The sequence below is a fragment of the Paramormyrops kingsleyae genome, chromosome 15 (assembly GCF_048594095.1).
Source record: "Paramormyrops kingsleyae isolate MSU_618 chromosome 15, PKINGS_0.4, whole genome shotgun sequence".
Lineage (NCBI taxonomy): Eukaryota > Metazoa > Chordata > Actinopteri > Osteoglossiformes > Mormyridae > Paramormyrops > Paramormyrops kingsleyae.
In genome coordinates, this window is record NC_132811.1 from 10,843,730 (window position 1) to 10,867,833 (window position 24,104).

The following is a 24,104-nucleotide window of genomic DNA, read 5'->3' on the forward strand; positions in this document are numbered from 1 at the left end:
CTGGCACCACACGCTCCCGGTAAGCGCTATCAGGCCCGGGGAAAACACACGTAATACCATATTGCTGGCGGCTGGGTAGCTAACAACCTGAGCCGCATTTCTTGCAGCAGAGGCATTCCCGTGCATTGCGGTGCATGGAATACTGCGATGCCCTGGCCCCCCACAATGGAGGCACGGTGCGAGACACAAAAATTAGCTTTTTGTTCTCTATTTCTCTTTCCCCTTCTGTCTTGGCAGGAATGCACAAACGATCCCCGAATTTGCCTCGAACTGTTGTTTACCGATTCTTTTTTCTTCGTAAATCTGAGACATCAAACGAAATAAAGAATCATGCCAGAGTGTTTCCCTGCGCTGTTTTCCTGGCCCTGCTTTTTGGCCTGTGGTTAGACTGAAGGACTAGTCTGCAATCCCCATCCAGTGCAGAACACCCCACGACTACTATGATGTTGGACACCCGCCCCAGGACAGCCGTTTACAGGAACTACTGTCCGAACGGGGCCCCTATTTCATCCAGCAACCCCCCCCCCAACAAACACACCCGCTTTCTCCTACTAAAAACCTGCAATGCACTGAATCTTCGCTACTTTTGAGAAAATAGAAATCATAAAAGTGAATACTGTGGGAGGTGTGGTTCCCCATGCCGTCTGTCAGGAGGGCTAATTCCTCGACAGTGGACCCCCACCTCTGGCACCTGTAAGCGTGTGGGGACCCCTCTGTTGAATTATTCAGCATGTACTCTGAAAAGCCTTGGTTGAACAGCTGTTCAGAGGGGGCAGACAAAATCCAAAAAAAAAAAACAAAACAAAACAAAAAAAGAGCCTCCATTCACTGACGGCATATAAATCACATGATTCACAGAAAGGCAAAAGTGCTCCTGCTGGCCAGACTTTTTTCGCTTTTTCTTTACACTGTACGACTCAAATATCTCACGTCAATGATGGGGATACACAGGTAAGACCGCAAGTCAACCTGACCGCCTGGAACGTCACTGACGGAGCGGATGAGAGCAGGGAATCGCAGACTGCTGCTTTTACTCATTTCATCTATTCACGTTAAATTACCTTCAAGACATGTTTTTATTCTGAAAGCTCAAAGATGATGAAGGTAAATGCTGCACAAGGTTTACATTAAAAAACTGAAATAAACGGAGCTCAACTTTACTTCTTCCCAAGAGGTGGGACAGAATCCTCAAATACAATCTTCATCCTCCCACGTTCCAATCTCTGACCAGGCCCGTTTTCTCCCTCAGAATCGAACTTGCCGTCGACTGACTCAGAGAGCGTCCCAGAGAGCCACCACCTAGAAGAGTCCCTCAGAATCCTACCACAGAGACCCTCCGTCCGGAAGATCTGGGGCTCGCCGAGGACCGATCGCATAAACGCGGGACAGGTGTGACGCGTGACCCGACTTCTGCTCGTCTGACGGTGGCTTCCCTCTCTGTCCGTGGGATCATTATAATATCATAAACAGGCATATGCTGATGTATTGGCATGTGCGTATGCGTATAAACACAGAAATGTGCCCCTTTTCAAAATAATCCTGGATGTTAAACATTTACGGTGCAAGATGTTTTGAACGGCACCAGAAGTTCGGCCAATTCTAAATAGTCGAGACAAAGATGAGTTTCCTGCCTTCCGAGAAATGGAATTACAGGGATTAAAAAGTGTAAACACAATACGATTTGCATATTATTTTTCCTTTTCGCAGTTGATATGGAAGATTAAGAGTCAGCGTCTAATCTCACCCCTCTAATCCCTAAAATGACAAAGATAGATGTTAGTGGACGTCTGCTGTTTAAATTACCTTAAAAGAAAGCAAATTCTGGATGAAAAGGGGAGGCATATTTATATAATGATGATTTAAAATCTGTCGGTTTAACACTTATTAGCCATTAAATTTACTGACCTGAATTTCACACTAAAAGCTTTCTTGTCTCTGGAATGAGGTGAGAAAGACCAGATACCAGAAACACACGTAGCTTCTGCGGCACCGCAGCACGACACGAGATCAAACGTAAGCAAACTTAGTCATACTTCACCCCCTGCCTTTATTTTGCTTTCTCATTATGATTCCTATCTTAAACAGGATTGTACTGTAACTTTTTGAGGAGACAAGGACGTTAAATCCGGAGGTGAGATAAAGCTAAACTCTAGTGACTACAGAAGAAGAAAAAGTCCACAAATTCCCAGAGCTGGAAGCCTGAAGTCAGGGCAATTTATGTGGGCAACCAGCAGAGCTGACTTGTGCTGCCTAAAAATATTTTCACTCCCACGTTTGAAAAGGTAGCCCATAATAAACACAGGGCCCTCCGCCAAAGCGTCGGCGAACAGACAAAAAGATTAGTGAAGTTAAGTAAACATCACGCTGGACTTTTAAAGCATATTTCAGGATCTGTTGCCTCTGTGGAGTAGCAGGTCGGATAACAGCAAACGAAATCAAAATCTGTAAATACATGAAAGCTAAACCAGTCGTTTGAACTTCCTCGGAGAGGCAAAATCACTTTCAGCAAGACCAATTTAGGCATTTACCAATGAAAGCCAATTTAAAAAAAAAATAACTACTGCGAATTAGTGTTGCTTAATCAACTCAGCTGACTGTGCCCTCTGTAATTACAAAAAAAAGCTTCTACATAAAAAAAAAGCTTCCCAACAAAAAAAATGCAATAATAACTCCATGTATCCAAATGAAGAATGTGTGCGTGGGAAATTTTCTTAATGAACAGCAAATTACAATCACTAAAGTAAAGTGAACCATCTGTCTTGCTCTTTGTCTCCACCGACTCAATGGCAGAGTGCAGCTTCAGCCGAATTCCTCTTCAAACCGGCACACGGTGCGTGTCGGTCCTGCCCCCTTCCTGCACGTTTGTCGCCTGAGCTACGCATTCTCTGCCGCATTACCCATAATGCCCGGTGACAAAGTATTGTTTTTACTTTAAAAAGCGCTACTAATACCTCATTTTCCTTCCCCGACTCATGCAGACCCGCATTTTGAAAATCGGATGTTTTTGTCTGGTTTAGTAGAACGCACCTCTGTGGTGTACGATTGGGGCACCACAGCTGGTGTGCGGCTCTCTGGTGACTTTTGCGATACTGGTGGCACTGGGCCCCTTCTGACCACCGTGGGACCCTGACCAGGGCAGCGACAGTGAGCCACAGGTCGGTTACCATGGTGACGAGATGGCCTCGAGGCTCTACAGAGGCTCACACCGGAAGGCCCCATTCCAAAGGAAGCTGGTAAAAAGATGAGCCCCCCCTCCCGACACCAGCAGCCAGCCCTCCCCAACACCACCACCCCCCCCCCCCCCCAATCTGATAAGTGCTGAACAAGTAAGGGTTCAAAACCAGCATGCTTCCCCATCTCGCCGCTTGGAAAAACTCCACCTTCCTGTTTTATCTGCTCTTTCACCTTCTCTCCTTCCGATGGCACACAGGCTGCACTCATATTTGTATCCCATCAAAATACGGGCGGTGGAAAGTGACGGTGTCTGGAGGGGGGTCGGCCGGGGGGGGCGGGGGGGGGGGACTGGGTGAGACGGCTGCTTGTAAGCGAGACGAAGCGGGATCGGGACAGGGGCGTCAAGACGAACCGTTTTAAAAATCAAATCCTTCGTGCAAAATGACGGCACGCGTTGACAGAGAGTTTGCATACTTCGACCGGAAAATAAATCATCAACCTCGTTTCACACAGTAAAACCCCCTGAACGTTTTCCCACAGTATGCAAAGTGAACCGACTCTGAAATCTCGATATCTCAGACTTGCGTAGCGTCGAACATGCACCCCTCATCATACGGGAGCTAAACAGCTCCTGTTTTTGAGACTCCTGCCAGGTAAGGCGACACGGGCGACGAGAATCATGCACCGGGATGCCGTTCATGTACTCATCACCTGCGATAGGAACAACATTGTTTCGCAGAGAAAGGGGTAATCTGGCCAACATACCGGGGGCCACTCAACATACCGATGGCCTCTTTGAAGATTACTGAAATGTTTCCCTTTGTTCTCGAGAAGCGCCAAGAAAACAAAGTCCCTCTTTTCTGATTGCTGCACCTTCAGGGGGGACATTATCACTGTGGGCGAACAGCACGGTGCAAGAGCGACGTGAGAAAGGCCCACATCAAGGAAATTAAAACAATTCCAAATGGAAACAAAAAGAAATAAAAAAAAAAAAACAATGCTAGCTTGAATACATTAGCGTTTGCATTACAGAGGGCTGGCCATCTGGGAGGCTTTTTAGCATTTTAACAATTAAAAAAAAAAGGAATAATATAATAATAATTCAACTGGTTAATTTTGCTAAATGTGCCGAGATTCATGGACATAATCCCAAACAAGTAAGTGGGAGTTACATCAGGTCTATTTCAAAGTATTAAGGATTACTAGCAGAAGTCTAATCCTGCTGAACCTAGGGGACGCAAATCGCATTGTGCTGGAAATCCCGGCCCAGCAAAGAACAGCAGGTTAAATGAGTCCCTCAGCCTGTAATCGAATATCACACAGCGCGTACCTATTCAGTGGGCAGCTAACGCTTCAAATCAATTACAGAAGGAATGTGCTCTACTGTCCATCTGTCTCTGTCACTGTGTACAAAAAAAAAACAAAAAAAAAAGAAAAAGATAACACACAAAACTAACGTATAGAAACAGGCTACACTCTGCACACTATACAATTCAAATCGCGGCCATCTTCGGATAAATGAGCCAATATCGATTTTGAAATTGTTGTCGTGTAGCGAGTCATGTAAATATTATGCTAATATCTTGGGTCTCCAACATCAGCAATAAACACAGAAAACAGGAAAAGGCGGGAAACACAGAAAACTATCAAAATGTTGAACTGTGGTCAACGAACCCTTTCTGTTACCTATATACACCATTTCCATACTTAGATGCATGTGCTGGTTCATTGTATTTCTTGCATTTATCGGTTCACATTTATTCTTACAGTGCTGTATGTTATTATTTTTCTATGCTTCCTATTTGCGCTGTTGTTTCATTTTATGTGTGCTACTCTGTCGCTGCTGTTGCGGGACTCAACGCTCACCTGCACTTAGCAAGTGTCAAGTAAGCGATTTGATTTGAATATGAATATGATATTGGAAATGTGCTGACTTTTGGCACGACACCAGAAGAAAGGTAAGTCGTGCATATGAATGGAGGACGTTCTGCGTCGCCCCGGCAAACGGCGTAGACGCTGCTTTGCTACGTGGTGCGGGAGGGGCCACTGTGGCCTGTGACGTGTTTAAACCGACGCGGAGGTCACCCCAAAAGCCCCCGCGCACACAGAGGGCCGTTTTTTAACCACGGAGTATATCATATTTACGAGGGGTCTCACTGCGTCCCAGTGCCCCCCTCCCTGAAACGCGTGAGTCGTCCTTTGTTAAGCAAACCTCAAATCCCATGAGAAACGAAGAGGGGAGCGGGGGGCAGGGAGGTAAAGAAAAAATGAAAGACAAACTCCGGCCACTCTTTGTTTCGTGCAGCAGCGCGACATCCCCCTTTTGGTGGTCCCTAAGTTGTGTGACCCCCCCACCGGGCTATCGTTCCCATACCTGTCACACTGAATAGGCTTCACAGTCTCCTGCACCCAGACAAATGGCGGAGACCTGGCCGGCAGGGCTGACCCGGGGGGGAGGGGGGGTTCAGGAAGGAGATCACATCTGGTTATTAATATCTGCGTGTCACTGAATGGGATCGGCCATTGCAACCACGCAAAGCGGCTGATGGGCGCAAGGGGGGGGGATGGGGGGGCGTGTAGTCCAATTAAACAACACGCTCCAACTGTACACCGGCAGCCACAGCTCCCCCCACCCCCAATGTAGAAATGACCATCTGGTTATGACCACGGAAGAGACTTCCTATTAATATCTATGAGGATTAATGAATGGGGGTCACCCTGGCCCCCCTCTTTTGTGTCCCTGCACTCGTCTGTCTTTATGCTTTAATTAGTCCCGTCCTCTCAGTTGGACCTCTGAAAGATTTCCATTGTAATCCGCGTGCAGGTGAAAGCTGACACCATTCGAATGCACCACCTCCCCGATTGTATGCTCAGAAGAGGGCAGGCAGACGACCGCGATGAAATGCATTTATTCATGGGAGGGGGGGTTAATATCCGAGCCCCCCACCCTCTCCCCCTTCCACAGATCTGTTTGTGCTATTAGGGGGGGGGAGCCATCCGAAATGGGCTCACCAAATTCCAGCCTGTGATTCACGGGGCACTTTACATATTTTGCAAAATTACATCGATCACAAAAAAGAAAAAAGAAAAACACACTGCCAACACTAATAAGTTAAGAACATACCGGAAATCCCCGGGTCACTGGAGTAAATAAGCGATAAATAACCAGGATCATTCACAAACTTTCTGGGCCCCCATAACAAAGCCAGAGACAAAAAAAAAGAAAAAAGAAAATGGAGGATTTTTTTTTAAATAACTGGCTGCAGGAGTATGGAGGTGAGAGCGGCACGGATTTCTGTGTGTGTGTGGGGAGGGGGGGGGAGTGAGGGGGGGGGAGTGAGGGGGTCGAATGCAAGGGGGTGCATTTAAAGCGGGCTCTTTCCATTCTTGGGGTAGCACAATGACTTTTTATGCAAATGCGTTAGACTCGTTGGCCTGCCCGTTCCACAATCACGCCGGACACAGTGACAGTCCAATAATTAGGGCTGCATATATATGGCCCATTTGATTTTCAAATGAGTGGGTCGGGCCTGACCTACTGTAATGAATGTGGTATAACTGCCAAGTTAATAACATGGCCGTCACAAGGCCACCATCTTGACGGTGATATGGGGGGGGGGGGGGGGAACAGCTGTCTTTTTGGAAAAAAAAAAAGGAGGGGTTAGGGAGGTAAGATATGCTGGATGAAAAATATAAAAACCTTTTTTTATGATAAGACGGACTGTCCCCTATCCCCAACTAACACCCCCCCCCCCCCCCACCCCCTCCACACTTATAATTTCCTCTCTCGTTTCCATGGCCCAACCAACGGTGTTGCCATCCATATCACGGATAATGAGACGGCCTACCCGACTCTCTCTGGGGACGGTGGTGCAGCCCTAGCCGGGCCGGCACCATCTTGGCCAGACTCTATGATAAAGATGAGCATTATACGCGCTGTGGGCCCCGGCGGGTTTGGGGGAGGGGGGCGGGGGGAGCAAATATAGAACAGGAGTGCTAAGGCTCCAGACGGACCTTTCCGCTTGGCTAATGACGGATGCTTGCAGAAGAAACAAGCCGGCCCGGGGTAATTAAGCAGCTCGTGGTTCCTACCGGTCCGCCGGAGACACGCGCTGGACATCCTCAGCTGAAAACCGCTGCCCCCACCCCTGACAATATGGCCAGCTGCGGAGCAGGTGCCCGCCTGTATCGGCGTCTCCCCGGCTCACGGGCCCACTGGACGTTCTCAGGTTTAAATGACCCAAGCGGTCAGACACGCCCCCCCCCTTCGCAAAGCTCCACGCACTTCCTGTGCATCTGCGCGGGGCCTTGACAGATTTACACTAATATTTATCCAAATGTGCCAGAGCTTATGAATAATTTCATAACCCTCCGTGTCTTTTTTTTACCACATCAGGCCGATTATCCTGCGACATTAGATTTCTTTCCCTTTTCTTATTTTTAAATAAGGCCTTTTCTTTTCTTTCAATGTATCCTCCGAAGTAGAAACCTGTAAACTACATTAGCCATTTTGGGGAGGGGGTAGGGGGGGGGCATATTCCTGATCTGAAAGTGGCCCCCGGCCATGAACTGGAGGCGTGCCGGTGACTCCCACGCTCACCTTCAGAACTAAGTGTGTGTGTGTGTGTGCGCACATGTTGGGGGGGGGGGGGAATACTGGTGCTGCTAATGCGATTTGGACACAATCGGCGTCTGGAAAACTGGAGAAACAGAGGTTCCCCCTCGGTGAGATTCCTACGGAACAGAGAGGCGATAAAATGCAGAGCGTGCTGATGTTTAGCATCCTCGATCATCCCTGCCCATAAAGATATTCGGTATTCCGGCAGCATATGGAAGGCTCATCAGCGCTTTGTTCTCCGGAGCGTTCAGCTGCACTGCCCAGCACCATGTGCCTTTCACCTTAAAACATAAAAGGGGAGGATTTTTTTTTCCTGGTCAAATAAAGAAATCTTTTTTTTTTGCTACCACATGTCCAGGCATTAAAGAGTCTCATTCCTGCCAAATGCATTAAAAAGGCATCTGTAAAACAGATCTCTCTTCCCGTTCCTTCTTCTAAGGTGAGTTCGGCCTGAAAGGACAGCAATCGCCGCCCCAGGGACCTTTCACCTCCCCCACTCCCCTCACTCCGTCTTCCTCTTTCCATCAAAAGCACACCGGGCTTCCACCTGTCCGCTGCCCGACTGGAAGAGGGGTGGACAATTGAGACGTCGGGATATGCAGTGAGAGCTTTGGGGGTTATTAGAAACTGACGAGCAGATTTACAAAATTCACCCAATCCATGGGATACATTTTCGAGAACATTTCGGTGGACTTAGTGAGTTTTGGCAAATTTAACTAAAGTTCTTCTTTGGATTACGTGAGAAATGGGTCCCAAAACTGTAACATTTGATAATGGAGCCTGACTTACTGGTGGTTTCTTCTCAAAAGCAACAAAAAATGAAATTAGCCAGTTTTCAAAATTTGATCTCCAGATGCATTATGGGAGAAATGATGAAAGGAGAGAATTCATAGGAATAATGATGCATAGATGCAAAGACACAACTAAAAACAGGTGATTTCCCATGACAGCCCACCTGGGAAAATTATGGGGTATCATTTTAATTAATGATACCACCTTTTTTTATTGATGATAAGGGAGACGGGTGACTTTTGAAATCTGCCGCATCCTCGAAAGCTACAGCCAGCTTCAGTACGCAAGCTATGGCGGCACTGTTGGGTGTAACGGCATCAGATACAGAAACATACTGAAATTTGAGATCATATGGCAGCAGAAAGCCCATCTCCACGAGTCTGCGTGTTTATTGGCCAGCTGACATGGGCCAGGGCTGACGGCTGCTTCCTACACGCCAAGTTGGTAACAGCGAAAAAAAAAATTTACGATCTTTAATGGCTTCCCTAAATAAACTGACAAATAATTAATGAAACGAATAACACAGGCGGAGTGGGACTGGTCCATCCTGCACGTGCTCACAGCCACAGCCCAGGGATAAAAGTCTGAACTATGGAATTTCTCACCTCCTAATCTTCAATCTGTTCTTCTTCTTCCGTTATCCAAAATGGTCTTTGTTGCCATGGAACCTTTTTTATTTGCTTAAAGAATTACTGTCCCCCCCTACCCCCCAGCCCATTTTAAACTGCTAAGGATTTTAAAACTGTCCCGTGGATCCATTCTCTCTGTCCACGCCCCTAAAGTCTGCTCCCGTTTCTTCAAGGGCTCGACTCACTCTATCTCGGATTGGCTCGTCGTTGCTGAGTTACTAACAGCCACGTTACCAACACCGTCCATGTTATTGAATAAAGAGAGACTCCCTGAGTTAATAGTAGACCTTCCCTGCCTTCTAAACGCTTTCCAGATGAGATTAGTTTGAGTAAAACCATTGGAAAATATTACATACCCCACTGCCCTATTTTATAATTTAATATTTTACGCCCCCCACCCCCCAACACACACACACACCATTTCCTATATTTCGGAAATGCTTCGACCTTCATCTTCAATCAGTCTGATCATAAGGGTGCTCTTCCTACCAAGCTCCAGCTTTACTAGCTAAATGAACTTTCCCAAAAGTTAATTTTAAGGTGCGGCCCGAGTCCGGCTCACAGCGGCACGCGGAGCCGAAAGTGGCTGAACGCCGCTTGATAGATCTTCATCACGTTAATAAAGTTTATCCCGAAAAGTGCTTCTAATGAGTCCAGGATGTAATGCTGGTCTATGATTTCAGGATGCCGGTATAACTGTTTCAGGCAATCGCACCATCCCAGTAAGTCAACACCCGAAAGCACTTAAGCACAGGATGATAGAGCAGTGATCATCTTATCCCACACCCTCCCACAGCCTCCACTCTCGGCCACTTGGCCCAAACATTCTGTCAGCATTCTATAAGAAATTCCTACAGAATACAATACTCACGCTTGAAATAAAACATGCTCTCTTGTTAAAACAACAGGCATTAGAAAAGGAGATGCACCCCCCGCCCACACAAACGCACGCACACACACACGTGCAGACAGTTAGTCACCTCGGCTGTTTACGAGAACCCAAAGCCTGCCGTCACTCAGCCGACGACAGTACTGATTAAAGTAAGGGAACACTTTGAAAACAACAATTATACCCCTGCCCGTGTCACCACAATACATATATATTTATAATACTTCTCCCCCCCCCCCCCGGCCCTCCCTTTTTTGAACTCGATTAACTTTGATTTCCGAAGGCATCGTGTAAGCAGGCTGGCAGATTCCTCGCCACTTAACGGGAACAAGAGAGACGGGAGGGGTAGGTCCCCCCCAGAAGGGCGGTGAGTCCAAATCAAATTTACAGGTCCACTAATGACATCTGACATCAGAAAATGAAGGTGCCTGAAAAGTAAACCTCGGCCCCGTACTTATCTCCCTTACACAGACTAGACGTGGGACCCAGTGGGATTCGGACCTGACAAAATGCCGTCGGGCCCATTAGTAGCCTGAGCTACTGTCCAGTTATTTATTTATTTAAGCTGGCTTCGGTCTGTGTGTGACTCTGGATCTCCATAACTATTCATCTGTCCATGAAGCCCCCAGTTCGCTTAATCCTTCACCTATGACCCATTTTTAGCAGAACCTTGCTGATATTTTTAGACTGCAGTGTCCAGAGGGTGGAGGTTCACTCGACAGCTCCGAACTCCAGTGGGTCTCCTACCTTGTAGAGTTTCAGCGCCGCCTCGTGCCGCTGGCTGCTGGCATGCAGCCGCAGCTTCTCCACGCTGTTGCTGTAGTAGTCGCAAGCGTTGCATTTCAGGTGCACGGGGTTTCCGATGGCGATGCACTTTAACCTCCACTGGTTGGCCTTGCCGCCTTCTTTGATGTGTGCCACCAGCTGATACTTCTGCATGTGCTTGTCAGTCTTGCAGTGCAGCTGGAAGTTGGCTTTGAGTTGCGTGTTGTAGCTGCAGAGCTTGCATTGGTAGATGTCCCCGATCACGGCCCTCCACTCCTCCTGGGGCAGCATGCGCTCCGTGTTCACGTGTACGCTCAGGGCCTCCAGGCTGTCCGTCGTGAAGCGGTTGCAGACGGCGCACTGAAACAGCTTCAGCAGAGGGTCACTGATGTAGGGTGACAGGTCCCCGGCGGAGAGGACAGACAGGTCGTCACCTGGTAGCTGACCGCTGGTGAGACGGATCTCTGATGCCACCTCGTTATTTACTGCGAAGGAGGAGAGAGGGAAAGGGACAGGGGAATGACAGAGAGAGAGAGAGAGAGAGAAAGAGAGAAATGGGGCACAGAAAACAGGAAAAAGGTTTTTATTAAATAAAATTACAACAGAGCGCAAAGATCATTGGAGGACACACACAAAAGGATTTGATAAAATAAGCCTTTGTGCTCTGTATGGCTTCTATAAAGCTTAAACTATAAAAAGCTGTAATAGGATTGAATCAGGATCAATTACATTCATTCCTTTCAACTTCTAAAATCCCTGATCAGATAGCTTTAATTACTCCTATGGGCGTAATGTCATTCCTGAATTTGTGTGTGTATTTTTTTTTTGCAGACATGAAAGCTGATCAATACAAAAGAGCCTGACACTTTTAGCCCTTAAAAGCAGACCGAGGAACATAGAAAGAACCACAACCGGCTCGGTTCATCGCCATGCCGTTACTTGCAGTCTGGATCATTTCTATAAAAAGCCCCCAATAAATCTATATGTACAGTATGGAATTTCACGATTCATTGTTTTTTTTCCCTTATATTTTTCCTTCATAAAGGTAATGAAATATCTGTTTGCGGTCACAGCAGTAATTAAAATAAAAACCAAAAAGGTGCTGATTATAGATCTACCAGGACAGTGCCACAGCATAGAAGAAGACGTACTCACCGACACCTGGGGTCAACGCAGCAGCTGTGGTGGGATCCAAATGGAATGGGTTAATCATCATCTGAGAGTCGGCCGGATTCTCCAGCTTCATGCCGGTGAGGCCCAGGTTCTGGGCCAGGTAGTACTGGTACAGCTCTGCCTCGGCTGGGGCCAGGCCCAGGTGAAGGTTGTGCTGGATCTGCTTCATGTTCTGCTGCAGCAGCATCATGTTGTGCATGTGCTTCTCGCTGGTCATGTGGATGCGCAGGTTGCGCGCCACGTTGGTCTCGTAGTCGCATACCTCGCAGCGCCACGTGGGCTTCTGCTTGGTCTTGGATGGGGATGGGGTGCCACAACTACTCAGGTTGGCGCTGGAGACGGGCACCGAATGGTTGTACACCGGCTCGGTGCCGCCATTCTGCAGGGTCTGCACGTTGTTCAAATGCTTGTCGGACTGCATATGAATACTGAGGTTGCCTTTGGTAGTTGTTGAGTAGTTGCATACCTCACAACGGAAGGGCTTGTAGCCGCAGGTGTAGCTCTCGCCTCGCGCCAGCCGGGGGTGCGGTTGGCCCGTCCGGCAGTAGAGGCAGGAGCCTCCGGACTCAGGGTGCTTCTCCTTCATGTGGGCATCCAGGGTCTGCTGGTACTTATAGTGCCAGTTGCACTTGGGGCACTTCAGAGTCTTGCAGGAGTTCCGTGAGTGCATCATGGTCATGTGACCCCCCAGTGAGCGTGATGACCCCAGGACGGTGTCGCATTTGGGGCACTCGATGCCACTACCAGGGGAGCCTTCCCCTGTGCCCGGTGTACCAGGTGGGGCAGTTTGCTGGTGAGGAGGGCCTGGGCTCTCGTCGTCTCTTCGCATCAGGTCGCTCAGGATAGACGGCGGGGTGCCATCTCGACCCCCAGCAGGGTCTGCGTAGTCTTTTCCACTTCCACAATAGCTATTGGCATCGCTGCTACTGTCCCTAGGTACAGAATTCTGCTTGCTCTTCTCTACGTCGTCAGAAACAGTCACAGAGGAAGAAGAGGTACCCTTTTCAGTATATTTTAGCACACTGGACGATAAAGGAGAAATGCTTTGGTTTAAGAGAGGGAAATCTTTGCTACTTGCACTGTCCACTAGTTCACCTACACCATCGTCGTCAAGCTCGTTGGAGTACGCGTCCTCATCTTCGTCTGCGTCGACCGCTTCTCTGGGTTCACTTTTGACGGGGAACTCCCCATTCGAATGCAAAGTGCTAATGTCCTTCTGCCGTTCACAGTTGTTCTCCTGGTCGGCGCGCCCTGCCGCCGATGGCAGGCGGCCAAGGGACACGGCGCTCACAGGGGCCTTCGTCGCCGGCGCAGACAAGCCCCCGAGGTTCACTTCGGCCTTTGGCTTTTGAGGGTTCCTCAGCAGCTGGTCTGCAGTGGCAGCAGAACTTGCGCTTCCCTTCAGGAAGGCAAAACCAGCCTGCAAAGAATCACCGTTTTCAACATGAAAAGCGTTCCATAAACCACGAAAGCCCCTGTCAGGACCCATGAAATTTGCAGTAGAAAAATGGGGTAATACAGAGTTGGATTTTTTTGGTTCCAAAAAGCTTATAAGAGGTTCTTTGTCTTTGCCAATCCCCTGTATGATGGCAGAGACATACTTATTACTGAGGAGCTTCTGCTCCTCTGCGTTGAGGGTCATCCGATGATCATGCACAGCATGGGTTACAAATGACCGACTATAACCAAAAGACAACTTGCACAGGAAACACATCAGAATGGGTTTCCTTTTCCCGTCACTTATGCAACCATCGAATTTGGACAGGTCCACATTGTTAGGGACATCTTTGGACACACAGGAGTTTTTGGCGGCGCCGTCAACGGTCAGATAGTCTTTGTCACTCTTGTGCCGGAGATCATAGACGCGGAAACTGTGCAACACAGGACCGACTCCTGCAAACGCTGAGGTATTTGGGAAAGCCTGGTCGGCCGTGAATGGTTTCCCGAGAGACGAAGCGATGTGAAACGTGTTGATAACCTGGGGGTAGAAGGACACGGGGGCAGTGGCAGATTGCTCAGTCTTGTCCCCGGCGATGGTCTGCAGGTTTGGGAACGCTGCTGGGGAAAAGAGGCTTTTTGCTCCAGGCTGGGCATTCTGGCCACATTCTTTGGAGTCCTCGAGAATGAAAGCTGAGCCGTCGGGCTGGTAAACGATCTCCCCCGTCAGGTTCTCCACGTCGCTGTCGTCCAAGTCGCTGACCTCACTCTCGTTGTCATCCTTCAGGAGGGGAAGGCGTGCGTTGGGGCAGTGGTGCTCCATGTATTTTTGTAAACTAGAAAAAGAAGTGGCGCACTCGTTGCACGGGATCTCTTTTGCTGCGCTGACCCGGGGGGCACCAGCATTCTCTGTGCTCGCTCCCGATGCGATCTCTCTCCAGCTCTCGTCCGTCCTCAGGTTGTCATCCGCGGGGCTGTTTTCCTTGTCAGGCTCCATCCCTGCACCTTTCTGAGGCACCTCATTATCAAGATGTGTCGTCTGACGTAGCTTTGATATCTTCTGCCCATTCTCCTGCTTCGAGATAGAAGGGGAGTCACAGGTTTCCATGGCAATCGCTACATGGGGATCTCATTTCATCCAGCCTGTCAGGGACCTGTAAGGGAAAAAGAATAAATAATAAAGCAAAAGAGACCCATTTTTGTAAAATAATTTCATTGTTCACCACCTGCCCACTGCTTTCCTATATTACCACCTGAAACCTCTTCATCCACAGGCCATGCATCAATGTGATTTAAGGGGACTTCTGTGTGGGCAGCCTGTAAGTTGGTAAGAGTACCGGCACAAGGCTTAACTCTGATTACAAACATGATTTTATTTATTACCGTGACTTTCAAAGCATAATTTGAAAGTTAAACCACATCAGCTAATTTATCGTTTTAACAATCAATTTAAAATGATCTCATGTCAACAGAATTGAAGAGAGACCCTCATTAAGGTTCAGGGAATTGTCTTTCAGTCCTAGCTCCGTCCTTTGATCAGTATAAAAAATGTTAAAGTCTAGAAAGAAACGTAATAGCCTTCGTTACCTGACAGTTACCAGCACCTCACTTTTGACCAAATAAATCTGAAGCAGAACCACTTTCGTTCATAGGACCAGCTTCTCCAGGAGTTCATCTATAAAAATACAGTCCTGGGATCCATCAGTAGGTACATAAGAAGGCCTGATTAAGCACTAACCTCCTTGCTACCTCGCACTTCTGCTACCTCGACAAGCAACTAAACGAAAATTAATTTTCGGTCCAATCATCCCAGGGAAAGAGGCCATAAATTTTTCACTCTCTCTCGCCCTCAAAAAAGCACATAAAAAACACCATTTCAAATACCACTGTGATGTTATCAATTGCAGAGATCTGGCCATCTCTCAACCGCTACAACCTCAATCAGCCTCTCGCCCCGCTTCAGCCAATCATACGCCGGCCCTGCTGATGAGAATCCTTCGACCACTTCTCGCCGGCTGGAAACTCAAACAATTTGTTCCCATTGGCAGGAATGCAGATGTGGGCCCAGCAGAGTCCTCGCCGAAACTGGGAATGAAAGGCACCTCCCCCCCCCGCCCGCGTCATATCCAACTCTAGAAAGGGCTGGCCAGAGCAGCTTAAACCTTGCCAGTCACAACAGCGCACACATGCACACACACACACACGCGCACACACACACGAACACGTACACACACACACACACGTGCGCGCACACATACACACACACACGCACACACTGGGATTGACAGTCCTCGGGCCCTGGCCAACTTGTCCAGTCGGAATGTCACATCCCCAAGTCTCCAGCTTGTTCAACAAGGTAGTTGTTATTCTGGAATTGTTTCAGGGTTTATTTTGTTTATCGTTTTCCCTCTACTGTTTCTGCTTCTCAGACAAACCTATCAGCAGGCACAAAACATGAAACTGCTTTTTCAAGAAACACACATTTAACAGTGACCACTGGCATCAAACAACTGTTTCAAAGTTTTTTTGGAAAAAAAAAAAAAAAAAAAACGGCAGATAAGCTGCATCTATTGGTCAGCTTTGCATTAAACGGCTCTTTAGAGCTTGTCTTTGCCTTGCTACAGAGCAATTTTGTGGATTAATTTGAAACAAGCCATGCATAAACTGAGCCAGTGGAAACATCCCACAGACATGAAGCACAGAGGAACAGTCACTTAGAGCAGGATTTTAAGCATGGAGAAATATCTGGTCAGTTTAAACGCTTCAGAGTGAAACATAGAAAAAACATAGCCACGAAATTTAGGTATAAATTTAAAATATAAAGTAATTTCAAACACATTTCAATGTAAAAATCTGAGGGGCACATTCAGTTACTATCGGGAATTAGCTGGAATTACCTGGGATCCTCATTAAGAAACAACACACACACAGACACACAGGACTGTAATTATATCTTTGTGGGGACTCTCCATTCATTTATATGGGGAAAACTCTAATCACAACATGACAACAATCTTTGTGGGGACCTGAAAAATGGGCCCCACAATGTAATATATACCTAATCCACACACACAGAGACCTGTATCGTCCTTTCATTTCTAGGGGCAAAACCCCAATCCCAACAATGACGACCTGAACCCACACCCAGCCCTAACTTTAACCATAAGTAACCAAACAAAATACAAGACTTTTTGCATTTTTATCTTTTTTACTGTAGTAGCAGATTTTTAAGAAATTGAGTTTCCCCTTCCGGGGAGCAATGGTCCCCACGATGACAAAATATCAGGTTTTTATCACATTGTGAGAACATCGAGTACCCACTATGTTATATAAACACATCCCGGACACACACACGTGCACGCACACCCACACCCCTCCACACACTTACAGTAATAACTACACACCAAACATCAGCTTCATATGTACTTCTGACTTAGCTGGGATCCTCATTAAGACATACAGACATGCATGCAAAGGCCCACATGCACCAGGTTCTCATCAGGATATATAATAAAAAAAAATATGACTGAACGAAAATGAGTTCACAAATGAAGACAGCACAAGGTCAGCGAAAGATCCTCTGTGATTATTTCCAAACCTTCCCTCTAGGTGTGCAGAGCACAGCAGATAGGCAGAAACACCCCACCACCCCCACAATCTCTGTCCAAAACCCTGGGGCCACAGCTCGTGTTCCACTGGGACCCAGGCACAAGACACAAGACACGCTAAACACACAGCCCTGCGATGCAGCAGACGTGACGTGCTTTACGACGTAACATCTCCGGCAGACAGCTCTGCTCCCAGCCGATCAGCCGCTGTGACCTTGAGATTTGTTGCTTTTTTGCAGTGATCAGGCGAATCATTCCGCGGCCAGCAGGTGCACCTCTAAAGCCATTTCTGTGCTTCCTTCACCACCTTCAAACACACCCAATATAAACACAGTCTGCTACAGCCCAACACCCGACCGGTTCATGTTCTGCGCGTGGATGTTTAACGATAATATTTATATACACCAAAGCGAAATGAAGCAATACGCAGGTGGCCAGACGTAAACACAGATCATCGATAGCTATTTATCGCCAAAAAAATAAATAAGTAATAAAAAACACTACAACAAATTGAACCACAACGTAACATCTCTCCACAGCAATCACCACTTATGAATAATAAAACCATCTCACTATCTACCCTCTTCCTCCAGACTCTTTGTGCTTTCCAAACCCCGAAAACACGAACCTTAGAGCCCAGCAGAAGAACACAACTCCCTGCACAGTCCTTGCCCCTCTCCTGCATTTGCAGCTTATCTCCTTCACTCCTTCTCCCGGTCGGTCAGTACGCTCTTTTCAGCCTACACAACATACCGACACAAAAAAACTCTACCTACACAAAGATCTTTCTCTTAAAACTTTTTTTTTTCTTTATGAAGGGGGCCCTAAACAATGGGGGGGCAGATCTCCCTGCGCTGAAACTTCTCCCATTCCCATTAGAACAAAGACGTGGCAAACACTGTCTCTACCTCTGTTTTTTAATTAAGATTGTCCCGGCCCTCTTCTGTGGTCCGTGGAGACACTGCCTGTGAAGTGATTAAAAAGAATGTGATCTGATCAAGAGGAAGAATAATGAGACTGGAATGTTAGATTTTCCAGAGTTCTAAATTCTTTGGAAAAGGAGGCTAAAAGACTCCCTTTGCCTATTGTTTTTCTCTATCCACCGCTTTCCCCTCCCCATCTGCTTTTTGGGGGCTCTCAGTGGAGGACCCAAAGCTTTTTAAGCATGGGATTTCTTCTCTTTTAGTGTCCCTCTTTGCGCTTGCTTTTCCGTCTCTTTTTTTCCCCCTCCCACCCCCCCCGTTTTTTTTCCCCTGGAAAAATGCAGGTTAAAAGTTAGCATGCCTATGTAGTAAGGGCCCTCTCGCAACTTATAGGAGGGAGATAAGGAAAAAAATAAATGAAATATCCTTGAATTATATCAGGTTTTTGCAAAAGGTCATCACTGTCTCTGCTGTGGCCTTTTCCCAACACAAAATCCTCTATCAAAATGTCATAGTGAGTTAAGCAAAGACAAAGGAAAGGCACATTGTGAAAAGTGAACATATATCTAATCCTGACAATGCAATGAATAGGCCTTTGCGAGTGTAATTACACTTGTTTATTTGTTGCCGTGTAGAAAGAACTGATGAAAAATCCATCAAAGTGGTATTATCCAGACATCAAGGAGCTCCTTAGCCCTGAGGCCACACTAAGGCTTAATTCTTTATAGTTAAAGTCCAAAAGAAAAAGAGGGGGGGGGTGGAAATCCTGAACTTTCTTTCCAGAAGGTTCTTGCTGATGGCCTTTGTGCCCAGAGGTGTAACAGCAGAGTCTCCCCTATGATCACTCTCCTGGAGCTCGATGTTAAAAAGATATCATATAATTATACCTAAGCTACGGTGCCTCAGTGTGCAGACCTGAGGAAGCGTCGCACAAATTGCTCTTCCATAAATTCTTTTTTTTTTTTTTCTTAACTCGGTAAACAAATTAGCACCACACAAATGTTTTCTGAGGTCTGTTTTGAGTGGGGGGAAAAAGCGAGAAAGACGGCCGCGACTGTCCCTCACACGAAACTCGTAATACGACATAACGAACTCCTGACTTCTCATGACTTTTCAAAGGAAATGTTTTTTTTTCTACTCTTTTTTTTTTGTAAACAGAAGGAACGAGTATCAAAGGCGGCGTAATCTGCATAGGAGCTTTTTTTTCGGAGGGCTTTAAAACCGAAAAGTGGCATTTTTTCTCCCCATTGCTGGCAATCTGGAAACACTCTGGAGTTAATTACGGCTGATTCGAAGTGAACCGCGCAAACAAAGACCGGCCTGTGTCCAGACAATTATACTGCATTAACCAGCTTAAAGCTTCCTGCTGATGCCTCACAGCACTGCTGTTACACCCTCCTACCTTCCCAGCACGAGGAAGAAGGCCTTCGCCAGATTAGTGAAGAGCACCCCGAAAGAAAATGCGACCATCTCTGCCCGCGAGGGCAAAAATTCTCGATGCCCAGGTCACCACAAAGGCAAGGGGGCAATTAAGTTTGAAAGAGAGCCCACAGCAGAAATGATTAGTGTGTCCTGCAGGAGGCATAGAGAACGGCAATAACAACAGTAATAATAATAAAAATAATAATAAACATATAAAGAAATTATTATGGCAACAATAACAACAAGGTGGCAAAGGAAGTAAATGAAAAAGCTGGGGGGCCATTTCATATTTATATGTGTGTGTGTGTGTGTGTGTGTGTATAATTGTGTTCATTATCTTGTTCGGTTCCGATTAAATATGTGACGGGATGTTATTTTGTGGTGTCGGTCCGCACCGCGTGAGGCCCTCTCTTTCTGCATGGCTGGCCCTACAGTACGCTCCGGCCCTAATAGGGGCACAAGATATGGGCCTTCGCCGCGCCTTTAATTGCGCTTCGGAGGCAGGAATGTGGACAAGATGGGAGAAAGTTCTAATGAAGCCCTTGAGCGTAGCTCTGCCTCACCTGAGATACATCAGGGACCTTGGAGGGGGGAGCACGGGCAAACTCCCAGGTGGAATCAATGCCTTATCCTCCTCGGTTTGGCATCCCCCCTCCCATCCCCGTGAGACTGTTTTAGCCTAATTAGCAAAAAGGACACGTTATTTCCAAGCGTGAGTGATAGTATACACACATGCCGAAAGGCCTAATATTTAGGTTGTGGGGAAGCCTACCTTTCATATTAGACACTTAAACTGCCAAAAAGTCTTTGATGCTGTCAAAATATTCATAGGAGTGAAATAAGGAAAAAGATCCATGTGTGTGTGGAACAAATGTCCCCACAACGTGATGAAAACCTGTTATTCTGACATTGTGGGGACCATTTTCCGGCCCCCACAAGGGGAAATCCAGTTTTCTAAAAGTGACTGCAGTCAAAAACTAAAAATGCCAAGACTAGGGCTGGGTAGGGGTTAGGGTTAGGGTTAGGGTTAAGGTCGTCATTGTTGGGATTGGGGTTTTGCTCATAGAAATGAAGGCACTGTCCCCACAAAGATATGAGTACAGATCTGTGTGTTTGCGTGTGTGTGTGTGTGTGTGTGGGGGGGGGGGACATTTGATCCACACAATATGATAAAAACCTGTTACCTGTTATTTTGACATTGTGGGGACCATGTCTTTTTTTGCAGTGTAGTAGAAAGCCTCTTGTTTGAAAGTCTTCCTCTCTTTCTGTACAGTCCGTGTTAAAATGACAAACGCCTCATACCTTTCATTGCCCTGTACCAAATAAATAAATGTTACAGGTCTACAGGTCAGTCTTTTTCTTGAAATTTACAACGCACACAACACAAAAGTGCAGAAGTGAATTGCTCTTTGGGTCACATCTGCTTCAGAAAAAAAGTGCAAAAAAAGATTCTGGCATCAAGGGTTAAATAGCTTTGGGTATCTCAGCCTGAGCCTCCTGGATATCTCGAGGAAATTCACTGAATAACTTAAAACATCTAGTTAATAAATCTCCCATGCGTTTGGCTGTTTAGTCCTTAATTATGTTTATTCAGCAGTGGGGGCCACTCTCCGTTAGTGTTTACTGGGTATTCCACTACGGGAAGCCCTCTATCATCTCATCTTTCACTGACAATAGAAATGTCACTGGAGATATCTATCTGGGATCCAGGTGAGACAGAAATGCTAATTATGTCCCCAGAATCCTGTGCACCCCTCTTGTTCACATAAACAAAAGCCATTATGTTTAAAAAAAGAAATGTGAACAGGCAGGCTACAAAGGTCTGAGCTGAAGAAACCCATTAGATGTTTTTGAGCCTCATAGTGTTCCACAAGCTCTAGAAACACCTACAAAATAACCTCAATGCTTCCCTAATCTGCATAAGAAGGTAGAGAGCAGAGACATTTGACTTCCTGCAGAAGATCTTACTTTGAATATTTCTGGTTATTAATATGGTCATTTATTCCTCTCTGTTGACAGATACAACTTCATGGAGTGGGCTGGACACATCGAAAAACGATGGACGATTTGCCTCCTGGGCCCAGGAGTCTGTTGTGGGGAAAGATCCTCTTCTATAATTGAGGTGCCATTTGTGCCATACTAGGCTGACCTTTCTTACTGTCATTTTCCCTGAGTAACAATAATAAAAAAAAAAACGCAAAGTTCAAACCCTGCCCCATAGAATGAGGGCTTGTCTCCGTCTTCTGTGTCATCGTCCTCATAAACGCGATCACAGGCGACATGGTGTAGCCGGCGATGACCCCACCAGGCGCCGCTGGAGGGTGCACGGAACGCTCTCCACGTCGTCATCGGGGAAAAGCACAACTCAAGTGTTTGCACATATGAGAAAAAGGCGATTTCCCTTTGCAAAATGGAAACTGCCGGAATGTTTATCGGGCCATTGCCTGCCACAGGCCAAATCTCCCATCTTCTATAATTACTAATTAACTTAGGCTATATTTAATTAGGGAGTTCTGAAAAATGAACTTTAGACCAAATGCATTTGCTTTTTAAACAAACTTTATTCTGACAGCTGTTGTGAGTTTAGCCTCTGCCATGACTGAGAGAGGGGGGAACAAAACTAATTTGTTTTCTGGGCTATCGTGAAGTCACTGTCGGAAAACACAAGGCACCGAAAAAACAAAATGCTGAAAAGCCTTCATTTAATTAAATTTTACTACAAACAAACAACTGTCACATACCATTAGTGTTACCCTGGAGATAAAATATCCCGTCTTCAAATAAACTTGATGCCATGAAAACTATGAGTCAAATTACCAGTAACTCCTGCCATCAGAATTTAGCTGTTCTGACAGCTATGAAATTGTACGATGTTTTTTTTTTTACACGAGAAATAATTTCAGGATCGTACATGCGATGTCTTTTATTTTGTATGGCTATTGCAGATATCTGAAGTGACTTAAAGATAAAAATGAGTATGTTTAAAAATTACGGTACAGCAAGGGAGCCATTGAAAGAGCTAGTAGCTATTTCCACACATGCCATCTGGGCACTTTTTCGGCTGGTACTGGCACATTATCGGTACTATGGAGCGGATGGACCGATGTTGACCACTCTGGTTTCTCGCTATGGCCTCAACAAGATGCCGGAGGTTCCAGCAGGTCAACAACGGCTGCTCACTGTGTTTTAACCTGGCGTCAGCAGAACGCAAAGTCAATTAAGCTTTGCTTACAGACACGGCTAAAAGGAATGAATGCCGATTACATCTTGGCTCTGCATGTGAGTACACTTAGGGTGCATCGAGCTTGCATTTGATAATAATGATACATGGATGAGGTAGAAGATATAAATACAAATATATAAAAGACTGTATAAATACCACAAGGATAGAATTAACCATTTAAACAACTATTTTTATGTGAAAACTACAAAAATCGGTCACATCCCAGACCATATCGACTGCTCTTCTTCCCACATGGTGAAACATGTGCAGTTACTTCCTTAGCATCTGTATCTGTTACAGGATATTGTCAGAAACCTCTAATGTGATTTTAATAAAGTCTAAGTATTACACTCTGCCAATGGGGTCTTAAGTACAGTTTTTTTTTTTGGTGGAAAAAAAACCCCTAAATTGTTACAGCTGAGATTTTAAGGCACCAGGACAGGAGTTCTGCAAGTCGCCAACTTAACGGCTGCAACTACACCTGAACAAAACTGCAATTTAAATAGACAAATAAATGTAGCCAAGTGACAAAGTGGTTAAAGTGGTTTTAGAAACACTGAAAGACTGATAAAAACGTAAATAATACAAATGCCGCGGCTTTTAGCCAGTTTGTACAATCGATCTCGCTACTTCTCTCTTTAACGGAGTGTAGTAAACCCTTCAAAATGTACTTTGAGTCTTTTTACAAATTCATGTGATATTTCCAAAGACCAGCTGAATGCACTGGCCAACAGTAGCCGCGAGATCTCAGGGGTTTAAGGACCTCTGTGATCTCAGCACCAACATAAAAAGCCCACCCAAAGACCCAGTACGCACAGCTGATAACTGTGATTATATATTATAACTGCTGATGTCCAATTTACAATAACAAAAAGCATACGCTTACTCTGGTGTCATCTACTACCCATTCTGTCATAAAGTCTAAAGTTCTTTAAAACAAATAATTAAAGAATATTCCAGTGTGGATGCCAGGCCAGGCTGAGACAGGATATGAGAAGGAGGGTATTAACTAAATGCTTCCCTTGGGATTTCTGTAGCTGTACTCAACCTCTGCCCCAATACAAACACTTGGGTAGTCTGGAAAGGTGCCCCCACTCCCCGCCCCCGTCTCCTCGCCCCCACAGGTGGAATGTCCATGTTAATCTCCTCATTTCGTGATACACAGGAATAAATGTGCGTTTTGCATATTCATGAGGCCAGCTCTCATTTATCTGTTTATTCAATACACCAGAGTCATACATATTTAATTACCTTCTCATCCCTCTCATAATGGCTAATAATGCAGTTGCGACTCGCGGCCAATTGGACTGGAAAACAATAATCAAAAATCTGGGAATAAGTGACGGAGCACGGCGACACTCGTGTTTGCCTTAACAGCGACACGAGCGGAATATGAAACATCAGGGGCCACATATAAAATAAATCCTCCGGACCCCCACCCCGGTTGTAAA

The 24,104-nt window shown here is 46.2% G+C and overlaps 1 protein-coding gene across 3 annotated transcripts in view; it reads right to left on the reverse strand.

The window, feature by feature from the left end:
• The window catches only part of zfhx4 (zinc finger homeobox 4), a 76,565-nt gene that overhangs the window by 45,004 nt on the left and 7,457 nt on the right, over nt 1–24,104 (reverse strand). For all 3 annotated transcript variants that reach the window (XM_072699488.1, XM_023822422.2, XM_072699487.1), the window contains exons 2-3: nt 12,023–14,631; nt 10,850–11,352 (exon numbers count right to left, since the gene is read on the reverse strand). In XM_072699488.1, the coding sequence (XP_072555589.1) occupies nt 10,850–11,352; nt 12,023–14,585 (3,066 nt within the window). In that variant the 5' untranslated portion in view covers nt 14,586–14,631. The remainder of the gene's footprint in view (nt 1–10,849; nt 11,353–12,022; nt 14,632–24,104) is intronic.